Source organism: Emiliania huxleyi, assembly GCF_000372725.1.
Source record: "Emiliania huxleyi CCMP1516 unplaced genomic scaffold EMIHUscaffold_1035, whole genome shotgun sequence".
In the NCBI taxonomy this organism is placed as follows: Eukaryota; Haptophyta; order Isochrysidales; family Noelaerhabdaceae; genus Emiliania; species Emiliania huxleyi.
In genome coordinates this window covers 1-12,181 of record NW_005202208.1, presented here as the reverse complement: position 1 = coordinate 12,181, position 12,181 = coordinate 1, and the positions used below count along the sequence as shown (strand labels likewise).

Here is a 12,181-nt window from a genome sequence, read left to right as displayed (position 1 = left end):
CTCCGGGGACACGCTCAACGTCTCGCTCCGCCGGCACGAGACGATCCCGGTCGTGGACCTCGGGCTGCCGGAGGAGGAGGTCGTGGCGCAGCTGCGGGCGGCCTGCAGCTACCCGGGCTTCTTCTTCCTGGTCGGCTTGCCTGAGAGCACCCTCGCCGCCAAGGATGCGGCGCTCGCCGCGGCGCGCGACTTCTTCGCGCTCCCGCCCGCCACCAAGGAGGCGCTGAAGAACGGGCCGGAGACCGCCTACCGGGCACCCGCCGCACCCTGCTGCAACTGCTTCCTCGCCAACTATACCCACTTTGGTCCTCTCCTCTAGGTGCGCGACCAGAGCGGCGCGCTCGTGACCGTTCCGGGGACGGGCAACGGCTACCGCGCCGTCGGCGGAGACGTCCACTTCGCAATGGACAGCCGCGAGAGCTTCAACGTGGGCCGCGAGCCGCTCGCGCCTGGCGAGCCGGCGCCCTACGCCAATGCGTGGCCTGCCGAGCGCGTGCTCCCTGGCTTCCGGGACACCGTCCTCGCTCACCAGGCGGAGCAGGAGGCGCTGGCCGTCCGGCTGCGCCGCCTCATCGCCCAGGCGCTCGGCCTTCCCCCCGGCCACTTTGACGCGCCCGGCCTCTTTGACTTGCCCACCTATCAGACCGGGATGGTCCGGTATCTGCCGCGCCGATCCGAGCCCGCCCTGGGCAAATTTGCCATCCGGCCGCACGCTGATGGCGGCATCTTCACGCTCCTTTTCACCGACGGCGAGCCCGGCCTGCACATCTGCCCGGACAAGGTGGCGTTGCCCGAGGCAGTAACCGGCGAGGAGGTAGTTAGCCTTAGCCTCGTAGCCGCGGGACTCTCGCCGTAGGCGCCGCCGCCGGCCGATCGCGTGTGGATCCCAGTGACCCCGCGGGAGGACGCCGCGATTGTCAACCTTGGCACCGAGCTCGAGCGTTGGTCCAACGGCCGGTTCCCAGCCACGCTGCACGCGGTGGTGATGGAGTCCGCCCGGGAGCGCCTATCCCTCCCATTCTTTTACGAGACCAACCTCGCAGCGGCCATCGAGCCCATCCTCGCCGAGGGCGAGACGCCTCGCTACCAGCCGTCCACACCAGCCGCCAACCTGCTCGCGAGCGCCCTGCAGCAGCGGCGGATCGTGTAGAGGGAAGCTTGGGGGCTTGGGGAGGGGGACACGGGCGCCACGCCATTGGGACGTGCCTGATTTTGTTTTGGTGCGGCGCCCAAGGTGTACACAAGGCAAGCGCGCAAGACAAGTGGGGAATTGGGCGTGTTTGTGTGAGTGTCGTTGCGGGTCAGTGTGGAGGTGTGGACGGCGGTCTCTCTGGCTCTGGCACTGGCGGAAAACCCACACACCTCGAGCCAAACGCCCACTCTCCCACCCCACAACTCTCACAAACCTCTCGGCGACTTCGATATTCGTACATATCTAGACAAATCAATTTAACTCTATCAGCTGATCGGGCTCTCCCCCGATCACAAGTGCAGCCCACTAGTGTACATATGTCGAAGGCCTAAGTGTACATATGTCGAAGGCCTAAGCTATTGCCTCCCTCTCAACCCGATGCCGAAAGAGGGCTCGCTGCATGTCGGCGGTGGCTTGGACGTACTGTGACCGGTTCCACCGGTTGAGGGTCTCGTCAGGGTCGACGGTGTGATCGTAGAGCATGCGGTCGGTCAGGTGAGGCGTCGCGCAGGAGCTTGAGCAAGTCTCGGGCGACCAGCAGCTCCGCATGCAGTACTCGCTATAGGCGTAGTCTGCGAAACGCACCGAGTCGCCGTCTCGGTAGCGAGAAAACACCGCGTCCTTGAAGGGTGCGACGGGGTTCTGCAGAAGCGGGACGAGGCTTTTGCCCTGCAAGTGCGGTGGAGCCGCGATCCCGACCAAGTCGAGCAGCGTGGGGTAGATATCGATGTTCTCTACTAGCGCCGGCACGCGTGAGGGGCTGAATCCGGGCGCCTTGATGATAAGCGGCACGTGCAGCGAGGTCTCAAAGAGGGAGTGCTTGCACCAGGTGCCGTGTTCACCCAGCTGGTAGCCGTGGTCACTATTGAAGACGACGATCGTCTCCTCGTACATACCGAGTGACTTGAGTTCGTCCACTAGCCGGCCCACAAGCCGGTCCACGTAGGTGACGCTCGCGTAGTAGCCGTGCACCAACGAGCGCGAAATGTTATCCGGGAGGGGGTTCCCGAGGCCGTACTCTGGCATGAGCTGCCCTATCGAGAAGGCTGATGGAGGCGTCGTTCCGATGTCGTACACACCCAGCTCTCGGTAGTGTAGCGCCCGAGGAGGCGCTCCGACGGCAAGCGCTGCGTTGTCTGCGAGCTCGATGGCGTCGCGACTGTACGCGTCCCAGTCCCTCAGCGGCGCGACGAAGGGGAGGTGCGGCCGGATGAAGCCGCACGTGATGAAGAATGGCGTGTTCGCGGCCTTCGCTCTCCGCAGGTCATCGATGACCTTGACTGTGAGCTTGCCGTCAGGGTAGCCGCGGGTCGCTGGGCTTGTGCCGTCATCAGTCACGTCAGTCCCCCCCCAGGCCGGCTCGTCGCAGCCCCAACACCCACCCTGACCACCATGCGCCTGCCACCGGGCGAGCTGAGCCCGTAGCCACTCCTGCAGCGGCAACCCACCCACCTCCTCGTTCTCGAACTCGCGATGGGCCCACTCTGGAACAGTCGACCTTGCAAACGGGTTTCGAATCGTGTGGTTTCGCACCTCTGGAAGAGACGGCGCAGTCCTAGCTAAGCTTTGCGGAGAGATGCAGCACATCGCGGTGGAGTAGTTGCACGCCTGTCCTGCTATTGAGCCCGCATCGTGGCCGCAAATCTCACTCCATGACTGCGCATTGTCGTCGCTGTGATGGTATACCTTGCCGTTGGAGATGGCCGTGTAACCTGCAGTCCGGAGCGTCTTTGCCAAGTCTGGCACGTCTGGCACGTCAAAGTCCGCGCGGGTGTTGAAGTTGATGAAGCGGGTTGGAGTTGCGTACAGCCCGGTCAGCATGCTCGCGCGCGAGGCGCCACAGGTGGGCACTTGGCAGTAAGCTCGCTCAAAGACGGCGCTGTCCGTCGCCAATGCATCGATATTAGGAGAACGTATGTGCTCCGCCCCGTACGACCCCAACTCTGGTCGCAGGTCGTCGGCAATTATCCAGAAAATATTGCGATGCTGAGGTGGCGACGACGGAGGTGGCGAGGAGAGCGGAGGTGGCACCAAAGGGGCAGGTGAGGGCGGCGCTTGCGGCGCCGCCGGTCCGCATGCCATCGCGACGACCTCGCCAGTCGTTGATTGCCAAACCTTGTCGCACGTTGTCGTAAGCCGGCACCAGTCGTCCCCTGGCCACGAAATGAAGAAGTTACAGCCGGCGTCTTCCTCGCACGTGCTCTTGCACGCGGGCGCCCCACCGGGGGCAATACCTAGCCACCTTGGGGGCAGGTCCGCGCAGTAGTCCAGAGTATTGGTGGAGATGGGGGTGTTGCAGCGCGTTCCCGTCTGGGATGGTGGCGAGAACGGCGGCGGCGGCGGCGACAGGGGAGTCGGCTCTGTCGGCGGCGAGGTTTGCGTCGAGGGAGATGGTGACGACGGCGGAGGGGGCGAGGGCCTCGGGCTGGGCGGCGGCGGCGACGGCGGCGGCAAGCTGGGCGGCGGCAAGCTGGGCGGCGGCAAGCTGGGCGGCGGCAAGCTGGGCGGCGGCAAGCTGGGCGGCGGCAAGCTGGGCGGCGGCAAGCTGGGCGGCGATCGCGAGGGCGGCGGGCTAGGCGGCGGCGGCGAAAACGGCGGACTCTGCGGTGGCGGCGAGGGCGGCGGGCTGGGCGGTGGCGGGTTTGGCGGCGAGGGCGAGGGCGGCGGTTTGACTCGGCGGAGGCGTGCTCGGCGGAGGAGGCGAGCGATGCGGCGACCACGGTGACGGCGGAAGTGAGGGCGACGGCAGCGACAAGGGCGGCGACGAGGGGGGCGGCGGGTTGGGAGGTGGTGCGGGCCGAGCAGCCGGTGGGGGTGACCTGGGCAGGGCTGCATAGGGCGGGGCAACGTAGTTGGAGGCTCGCTTGGAAAAGCGGAGACGGTCGTGGCGACGGCGGGGTGGAGGGCGGCGCCGGCGTGGGCGGCGGAGGGGCAGGTGGCGGCGGCGTGGAAGGCGGCGGCGACGGCGAGGTGGAGGGCGGCGGCGGCGTGGGCGGCGGAGGGTCGACAACATGGCCAGGGCAACAAGGCGTGCAGCCGTTGCAGCCGCCCCAGGAGCAACGGGCTGTCCACGTCTGTGTCTTGCTCTCACAAAAAGCAGCGCACTCGCCGCACTGCACAGGTGTATTGAGGCGTCCGCCCGGCGTGCTCGGGGGTGGTGAAAACGGTGGGGTGGGAGGTGGTGCGGGCGGAGTAGCCGGTGGGGGTGACGTGGGTAGGGCTGGCATAGGCGGGGGCGACGTAGGTGGAGGCTGCGCTGGGAAAGGCGGAGAGGGTCGTGGCGACGGCGGGGTGGAGGGCGGCGGCGGCGTGGGCGGCGGAGGGGCAGGTGGCGGCGGCGTGGAAGGCGGCGGCGACGGCGAGGTGGAGGGCGGCGGCGGCGTGGGCTGCGGAGGGGCATGTGACAGGAAGACGCACACACCTCCATCCACACACCGCCCAGAACGACACCGCAGACTTGGGCAAAATGCCAAGTGCGCGCGCCGCAGGCGAATAGAAAATTTGAGCGGGGCTCCTGTTCACACTCGTGTGTGGGCTCTTTCTTGGGACCTGGCCGCCACCTGGTTTCTTAGATTTTCGCGGAAATCGCTTGGTAGGGTTTCTTAAAGCCACGTTTTCTTAATGCCCGCAACAGTGTAGACGACGGTCCACGTATGGCGCCCCCGAAATTATCAGCAGATGTCTTGTTCCTTTAAACGTGCCAGACATGCGTGTTTTTTTCATTTTTTGGCGCAGAGTCGAAGAAGCTGCCTTGGTGCTGATCCTCTCGCTAAAGGTGAGTGAGGACTGCCCGAACGCGCGCTACCTTCAGCCAGAGACACAAGCGCACCTACGCCGATGGCGTTGCGGGCGACGATGGCGATGTTCGTGACGTTGCTTAACGGCGCTGGTGCAATCTCGCACCAGCTGCTTCGCCCGCCAATCATGCTGTCAGTACCAGCAACACAAATGCCGATGCGTGCCGACAGCAGGCGCTTGCTGATGCGAACCGGCACGGCGCCACTTGTGACGCTCGACGATGACCGGGTTTGCACGATTTGCGTGGCGCTCCTCGGCCAGTTTAGCAAGGTTGAGGAGATGCTCGAGGAGAGTGGCAGCACCTCAAAGGCTTTGGACTTTGAGGGCTTTAGCGAACTCGTCGACCAGCTCGAGGTGCAAAAGTGCTCCCAGCCCGACCGGCAGGCCATCTTTGCCATGATTGACCGGGACGACAGTCGCACGATAGACGCAAGCGAGCTGAAGGACGCCCTTCGGTCCTCGGGTGCAATCACGCGGATGTACGACGACAGCCTCCGGACTTTTGGGCTCCTCCTCGCGGCGACGCTCGCCTTTGACGGCGGCGTCTGGCTTGCCAAGGGCGGCGCGGCAGCGTTTGACTTCTTGACGGCCTATGTGGTGGAGGACTCGCTCTCTGTCGACAACCTCTTCGTCTTCCTGCTCATCTTTCGCTACTTCAAGGTGCCGCCCGGCTCGGTCGATAAGTGCCTCAACTACGGCATTGCCGGCTCCATCCTGCTGCGTGGCGTCTTCATCTTTGCCGGCCTCGCGGCGACGAGCGCCTTTGCGCCGCTGCTACTGGGCTTCTCGGCCTTCCTGCTCTTCTCGTCGTACCAGCTGCTCTCGGGCGCGGACGACGACGACGACGACGCCGAGCTGCCTGGCGTCGTCATCGAGTTGCTCGAGCGCTTGCCGCTCACGGGCACCTTCGAGGGCGACAGGCTCACGGTGCCGAACGAGGCGGGGGCGGGGGTCCTCTTCACGCAGCTGACGGCCACCCTCGTCTCGATCGCGCTGTGTGACGTGAGCTAGGAGGGGAGGGGCAGGCGCCCGCGCACGCGTGCACGCCGCGCCTCACCCGCCGCTCACGTCGCCGTGGCAGGTGATCTTTGCCGTCGACTCGATCCCTGCCGTGCTCGCGGTAAGCGACGACCCTTTTGTGGTGTACTCGTCGAACATCGCCGCCGTCGTGGGGCTGCGCTCGCTCTACCAGCTGCTCTCTGTCGCCGTCTCGGACCTCGTCTACCTCGAGAAGGCGGTCGCCCTCGTGCTCGGGTTCGTCGGGCTCAAGCTCGGCCTCGAGGTGGCGGGCGTCGATGTGAGCTCCGCCCTCTCGCTCACCGTCATCCTCTCGACGCTCTGCGGCGGCGTGGTGCTGTCGCAGCAGGCCGACGCGGACGAGAAGGAGGCCTACTCGCCGCACGCGCCGCAGGCTGTCGGCCTCGCCCTCGCCTCTGCGTTCGTGAGGCTGCGGGCAGCGGCAGCGGCGCTCAAGAGACTGGCCCGGACGAACAAGGGGTCGGATGGAGAGTGAGGGCGGGGGTGGTCGAGAGTCATATTTTCTCAGAATCAAGAAAAAAAACAAAAAGATTAACATTAAAAGAAGAGATGAGTGCATGACGTGTTTTGGCACTCGGTATCTAGACAGCCCGGGGCTGCATGAAGAGGACGGGGTGCTCTCCGCGAATGGGGGGGTGCTATGCGCGGGGTGCGGAGAGGTGGAGGCGCCCGGGTTTGGGGCGCGGGACGGGGAGGGGGGAGGCGATGGGGGGGGCGGGATGGACGAGGAGGGGGGGGGGCGGGGTAGGGGAGCGGGGGAGGAAGAGGGGGAGGGACCCGAGTGTGGAGGAGGCGGTGGGGGTTGAGGGTGGGGAAGAGGGGGGCGTGTTTGGGGAGATGGGGGATCGGGAGAGGGGGAGGGGTGCAGATGGGCGGTCGGGGGAGGCGGATCGGCGGGGTCCGCGAGGAAGCCGAGGAGGGCAAGGAAGTCGCGGCAGGATAAGCACGCGGGTCGATTGCGGTGAGGGAAGTCCTTGGCTTGGGGGGGGGGGGGGGGGAGGGGGGGCGTCTGATGCAGGAGGGGGGTGGAGCAACTCTCTGTATGCTTGGTTAGAGCTGGCCAGCTACATAAAGTACAAACGCGGTGGGCGGAGGCGGCACCGAGTGGCTAAGGTCGACACCCTCTCGGGCTACGACAAGGTGAACGTGATCTGGTCCTCACGGGGTCGACCCGTCTCCTCCCAGGGCGTGACGGACTCTCCGTGACAGCGTACGGTCGGACAGACAGGTTATCTCTGGCCCATCTCTCGCGCTCACACCAAGCGGCTGAGCCCCCCCCCCCCCCCCCTCTTGCCCGCTGCACGCGAATTGCCCAACTCTCCCCACTCCTGCACAATTCCTCACAATGATGGGACAACCCATTCTGGAGTGGTTCGACCACACATCATCCGGAGAGGTGACGGGAGCTATCGGATGATCTCAGGCCCGGTTGGAGGGTAGTGCGTCGGATTGCCTGGATCCTGCTGAACAAGCTCCTCTTGTAGCTCGATCGGTCACACCGCCATCGCCGCCGACGTCTCAGTGTGAGATGATGCTTGATGGAGAGGGGGGACGACACTGCTTCTGCAGCGTGCACCTCGATCCTGTACCGTGTTTGTTATGACCCCCCCCAATGAACACACCAGTGAGGGAGGGCGAGACGGTCGAGGGGTCCACAAGTGCTCAAGATGGGAGCGTCATATGGGAACTACAACTGGAGTCGGGACGTACGCGTCACGGCCGTCCTCGGGTGCGTTCGCTTCTCTCATGCTCTCAGTCGTCCTTCCGTTGCCGTCGCTGCCCTACGTTGGCCCAGCACTCGTCAAAGACCAGCGTGGGCGGCCCGATCAGCCACTGCCGCCGCTCGAGGAGGCAGAGATTGCGGGCTGCGTCGCCAAGCTTCGTGGTGGCAGCTGGCGAGGAAGCGGTCCTGTTGTCTTGATGACATATCTCACTGACCTTGCCGGTTTGGGTCCGTGGGCGCTTGGGCTGTCAGCCGCGCACCACAAGATTCCACTGGTCGTGCAGGGCCTCGGGATGCGATGGGGCGGCGTCGGCTACAAGCTGCCTGCTGTGAGGAGGGCCGTCCAGCTACTCCAAGCGCTCAACCCGGCCACTCCCATTGCCTTCTCCGACGGCACGGACGCCGTGGTCGCCAACTCGCCGCAGTATCTGCCGCCACCGGTGCGGGACAAGCGCACGCTGACGCTCAGCGGCGAGTGCGGCTCCTTCCCGAGATGCTTCGCCAAGCAAAACGCGCAAAACGAGGCCTTCCAGGCCTGCCGAAGGAGCTCGCGCGCGTGCTATCCAAATTCAGGCGTGTACATTGGGCAGCCCGAGGCGCTGTTGGAGGCACTGTCAGTTATGCACAACTATGCAGCCAGGGGCGAGGGCATCGAGCACAACGAGGATCAATCCGCCGCGAATAGGATGTATTACAGCCAGGCGGGATCGAGCTCTTCGCGCAGTTTCCGGGTGGAAGTGGACGGCGACTCACGTCACTTCCTCTCGCTGTTCCCTTGCAAAGGCCCTCGCCAACGCCACTTCCGCAATTTCACGCTCTGCCACGATGGGGCCCACAACCCGCTCCGGTACGTGCGTCGAGTGGACGGCGAGACCACAGCGCTCTGGTACAACTACTCTGGCCAGCCCTCGCGCCCCTTCATTGTCCATTCGAGTGGGCTCCACCAGAGGTTGAAGGCCGCGTACTTTGGGCAGGCGCAGAGAGGCTCTCCGCGCGACTGGGCAAAGCTCTTCACGCCAAACCGAGCCGCTGCTGAGGCCGCCCGCGCGCACCCTGTCCTCGTCGTCGACTCGGTGGCCCATGGCCTTTGCCATGCGACGACGCTGGGAGAGTTGACCGGTCACCACACCATGTAGCATTCCCCGAGTAGGCCATGCCCTCCCGCTCCGGTCTACTAGAGTTGTAAGTCCGGTGGGCTGGGCACTTGGAGCACTTGGAGTGCAGTTAGTAAACACCTCACCTCTCAGTCTCACATCCAGGGCCGGGGAGCTACGGGGTGTGGAGGGTGAGTTGAACAGGGGTTGTGCGCCAAGCCCTCCTGCTCGGCTCCAGCGAGTAGACAAGTGTTACCATCAACAGAGGAGAAGGATATGACCTCAGGGCTGATGTGACCAAGCGCTGGTAGCGTGGTTTTACCTCACACCCATGGTCGCACAGTGTGCCGGCAGTCGCCGAGCAGTGTCGCTCACACAAGCCGCAGCACAAGTGACTGAGGGCCAGTGAGGGCGAGCCCATCGCTGTGACAGCTGTGGCAGCCGCACACGGTAGGCTGTGCCATCTGTGCAGAGTGTGTGAGCAGCAGAGGAGCTGCTCTCCAGGCTTCTGTCGCAAAGAGCTGCATGCCACCGAAAGCGCTGTCGAGGTTCGCCGAGGGCCCGAGCGCGGCGCAGGTTGGAGGACACCGTCACCGACGAGCGCGTTGGACTTTTCACTCCGGACAAAGACAGTGGCACGCGCCGCGGCGCGGCGCGTGCCACTGTCTTAGCGGCGAGGCGCGGGACCGTCTGTGGCGAAGTGGGTCGCGTCCTCCGATTTCCGTCAACTCAGCATCTCCACACCGTTTGCTTTTACAAGAACAAGACCTCTCTCTTTTCTCCCAGTAAGCTAAAAGTACGTACAAGAAGCGAAACTAGCGGACAAACAAGACAAACAAGCTCGCAAACGAGAACACATCTCTCAACACGGCGCGAACCGCTCCCTCGCGAGCAGTTCACTCTCATAATCCGGCTCCTGCCACCGCTGTAGACCGCCTTCGCCGCAGCAGAGCGATCCGAGCGCCGCAAGTGCCGCCAGCCGCCCAATCTCGTCGGACGACTTTGCGGCGAGCCCGTTGCCGCCCGCGGCCGCGTATAGCTGGCCACGCACCTTTCCGACGAGGGGCAGGCCCGTCTCGGTGCGGCAGTTCGCGCATGCGTCGGAGCGAACCTCGAGCGGTTGCAGCCCCGGCACCAGCTCATGCAGCATCCCCTCCATCTCACACCTGGCCGCCGCGTCGCCGCCCGAACGGTACCACGTCAGCAGGTCGCTCGGTTCCGGCAGCGGGCGCGTGCCGCCCCGCCCAGGCGTGCGGTCCGCCGCGTCCAGGCGTGCGGCGGGGGCGGACGCATCCTCCACCCTCGCGCCGCCGAGCTTGAGGACGGTCCGTCCGTCTGGGTACCGGATCGGCGGCAGGAGGTAGGCCCACCAGGTGGGGAACTTTGCAATCACGCTCGGCATCCCCTCGAGGCGGGCTGCGTCGCTGTCGCCGAGCGAGAAGTGCACTGTCTGCGTGGTGAAGTTGCTCAGGCGCAGCGGCGCCGGGACCAGCCTGCTCGGACCGTTGGTGAAGGCGCCGCAGCAGAGCAGCACGCGGGCCGCGCGCAGCTCGCGGCCGTCGCGCAGGAGGACGCGGTACGAGGGCGCCGGCGCCTCGCCCTCCGCCTCGCCCGTCGCCTGATCCGTCCCCGCGGCGGCCTTCGCCGCCGCCTCCTCCACCGCCACAGCTGACTCGTCGACACGCTCAAAGGCGACGCCCGGCCGAACGCAGCGCTGCGCCGCGGAAATCTGCGCCGCAACCAGCCTGCGCGCCGAGATGTGGCCGCTGCGCCGCGGCTCCCAGACGCCCGCCGCGCCGGCCGGGAAGGAGAGGTACGGGTAGCGCTCGCGCAGCGCGGCGGCGTCGAGAAGCTCGTGAGGCACGCCCTGCGCCGCTGCGTTGGCGGCGCGGGCAACGAGCGACGGCGCGCCGGCCGGGCCGACGGCGAGATGGCCGACCTCGGAGAAGAACTGCACGCCGCTCTGCTCCTCGATCTCGGCGTACCGGTCGATGGAGCGCTGAGCCAGGAGCGCCCAAGTTGGGTCCGGGTCGGTGCAGCGGGTGATGCGGCCCTCGTCGTGGTGCGCGCCGAACACTCCCCACTCGCCAGGCTGGCGTCCCTGCGGCTCGCTCGGTCCGACGAGGGCGATCCGCGAGCCCGGCGCCGCGCCGAGAGCCGCGTGGCGGGCAGCTGCGCTGCCGATGAGGCCAGCGCCGACGATGACGAGCGAGTAGTCTGCCGTCTCGCACTGCGGTTGGATGAGAGAGCAGGCGGGAGTCATGCAGGCGAACAACCCGGCCACTGTGGCGGGATCCGCATGCGCGCCTGACGAATTCTTTTTTCTCGGACTTACGATGTAGATCCCGCAAAAAATAATGGGTTCACTACCTTCTCTCTTTCGCCGGGTTCGGACTTTTTGCGGGGTATGGTATGGTACTCACCCACCTCGAGACCATCCCCCCCGCCTGCTGACAGACCCAGCCTCCCGGAGACCGGGGATGGGCGGTCAGGACCATACCTCCCCACCCTTTGGGCCGTGAAATTACCATGCCATACCCCGCAAAAGTTGGAAGCCAAAAAAAAGATTTAAGCCTGGTTGACGTGTCGCTATCGATCGATTAGCGCGCCTGCTGAAGCACTGCGTGTGCGCGCTGCGCCGGGTCGCGCTGCGGCCAGTCAACAGCCCTCTCCTAGCGGCTATCTCCTGCGAACCATGCTGCGACAACGCGCGAGCAGCGCCAGAATGCTCGCCTTCCTACCGCTCGTCGCCGCCATCTACGGCCCAGCCGCCCGAAAGGAAGGCGTCGTCGTCGCCACTGCCAGCAGCTTTGACGAGGAAGTCCTCAAGCACGATGGCCCGGTCGCCGTCCAGTTTTACGCCCCGTGGTGTGGTCATTGCAAAGCGCTCAAGCCCGCGTGGAAGAAGGCGACGAAGGCGCTCTCTCCAGGGACCATCAAGCTCGTCGTGGTGGACGCGACCACCGAGGGCGCGCTCGCACGAAAGTACGGCGTGAAAGGGTACCCGTCGATCCAGATCTTTGGCTCGAACAAGCGCAAGCCCGAGACATACCAGGGCGCAAGGGACGAGTCGTCGCTAATCTCGGGGCTGAGAAAGATGGCCAAGAGCGGCGGTGGCGGCGGCGGCAGCAGTGGCGGCAGCGGAGGCGACAAGTCCAAGCCCAAGCCCAAGCGGGCGTCGTCGTCGGGCGGCGGCGGCGGCGGCCACTCCGGCTGGGGCGCGGGCTCGGCGGTGGAGGAGCTTGGCGACTCTGACTTCGAGTCTCGCGTGATGGAGGGGGAGGGCCTCTGGCTGGTGGCCTTTTACGCTCCGTGGTGCGGGCACTGCCGCAATCT

At 65.7% G+C, this 12,181-nt stretch overlaps 5 protein-coding genes across 5 annotated transcripts; 3 read left to right on the top strand and 2 right to left on the bottom strand.

Annotated features, from left to right (window-relative positions):
* Window positions 1-406: 406 nt before the first annotated feature.
* EMIHUDRAFT_59707 (hypothetical protein) lies at window positions 407-961 on the top strand (the record flags this gene model as incomplete). The annotated part of the gene is made up of 2 exons (XM_005792992.1): window positions 407-781; window positions 857-961. Coding segments are annotated over 2 exons (480 nt in total), but the record flags the coding sequence as incomplete, so codon positions are not given.
* Window positions 962-1,543: 582 nt separating this feature from the next.
* On the bottom strand, window positions 1,544-3,274 carry EMIHUDRAFT_251085 (hypothetical protein; the record flags this gene model as incomplete). Its single annotated transcript, XM_005792991.1, has 1 exon — window positions 1,544-3,274. The coding sequence occupies one exon, from the start codon at window positions 3,272-3,274 to the stop codon at window positions 1,544-1,546; it is 1,731 nt and encodes a 576-aa protein (XP_005793048.1).
* A 202-nt stretch (window positions 3,275-3,476) lies between these two features.
* EMIHUDRAFT_121882 (hypothetical protein) lies at window positions 3,477-6,503 on the top strand (the record flags this gene model as incomplete). The annotated part of the gene is made up of 5 exons (XM_005792990.1): window positions 3,477-3,858; window positions 4,030-4,127; window positions 4,437-4,555; window positions 5,164-5,992; window positions 6,072-6,503. 5 exons carry the CDS (start codon window positions 3,477-3,479, stop codon window positions 6,501-6,503), a joined length of 1,860 nt encoding a protein of 619 aa, XP_005793047.1.
* Window positions 6,504-9,707: 3,204 nt separating this feature from the next.
* On the bottom strand, window positions 9,708-11,108 carry EMIHUDRAFT_121881 (hypothetical protein; the record flags this gene model as incomplete). Its single annotated transcript, XM_005792989.1, has 1 exon — window positions 9,708-11,108. One exon carries the CDS (start codon window positions 11,106-11,108, stop codon window positions 9,708-9,710), a length of 1,401 nt encoding a protein of 466 aa, XP_005793046.1.
* Window positions 11,109-11,570: 462 nt separating this feature from the next.
* On the top strand, window positions 11,571-11,930 carry EMIHUDRAFT_49292 (hypothetical protein; the record flags this gene model as incomplete). The annotated part of the gene is made up of 1 exon (XM_005792988.1): window positions 11,571-11,930. A coding segment is annotated over one exon (360 nt), but the record flags the coding sequence as incomplete, so codon positions are not given.
* Between the last annotated feature and the right edge of the window lie 251 nt (window positions 11,931-12,181).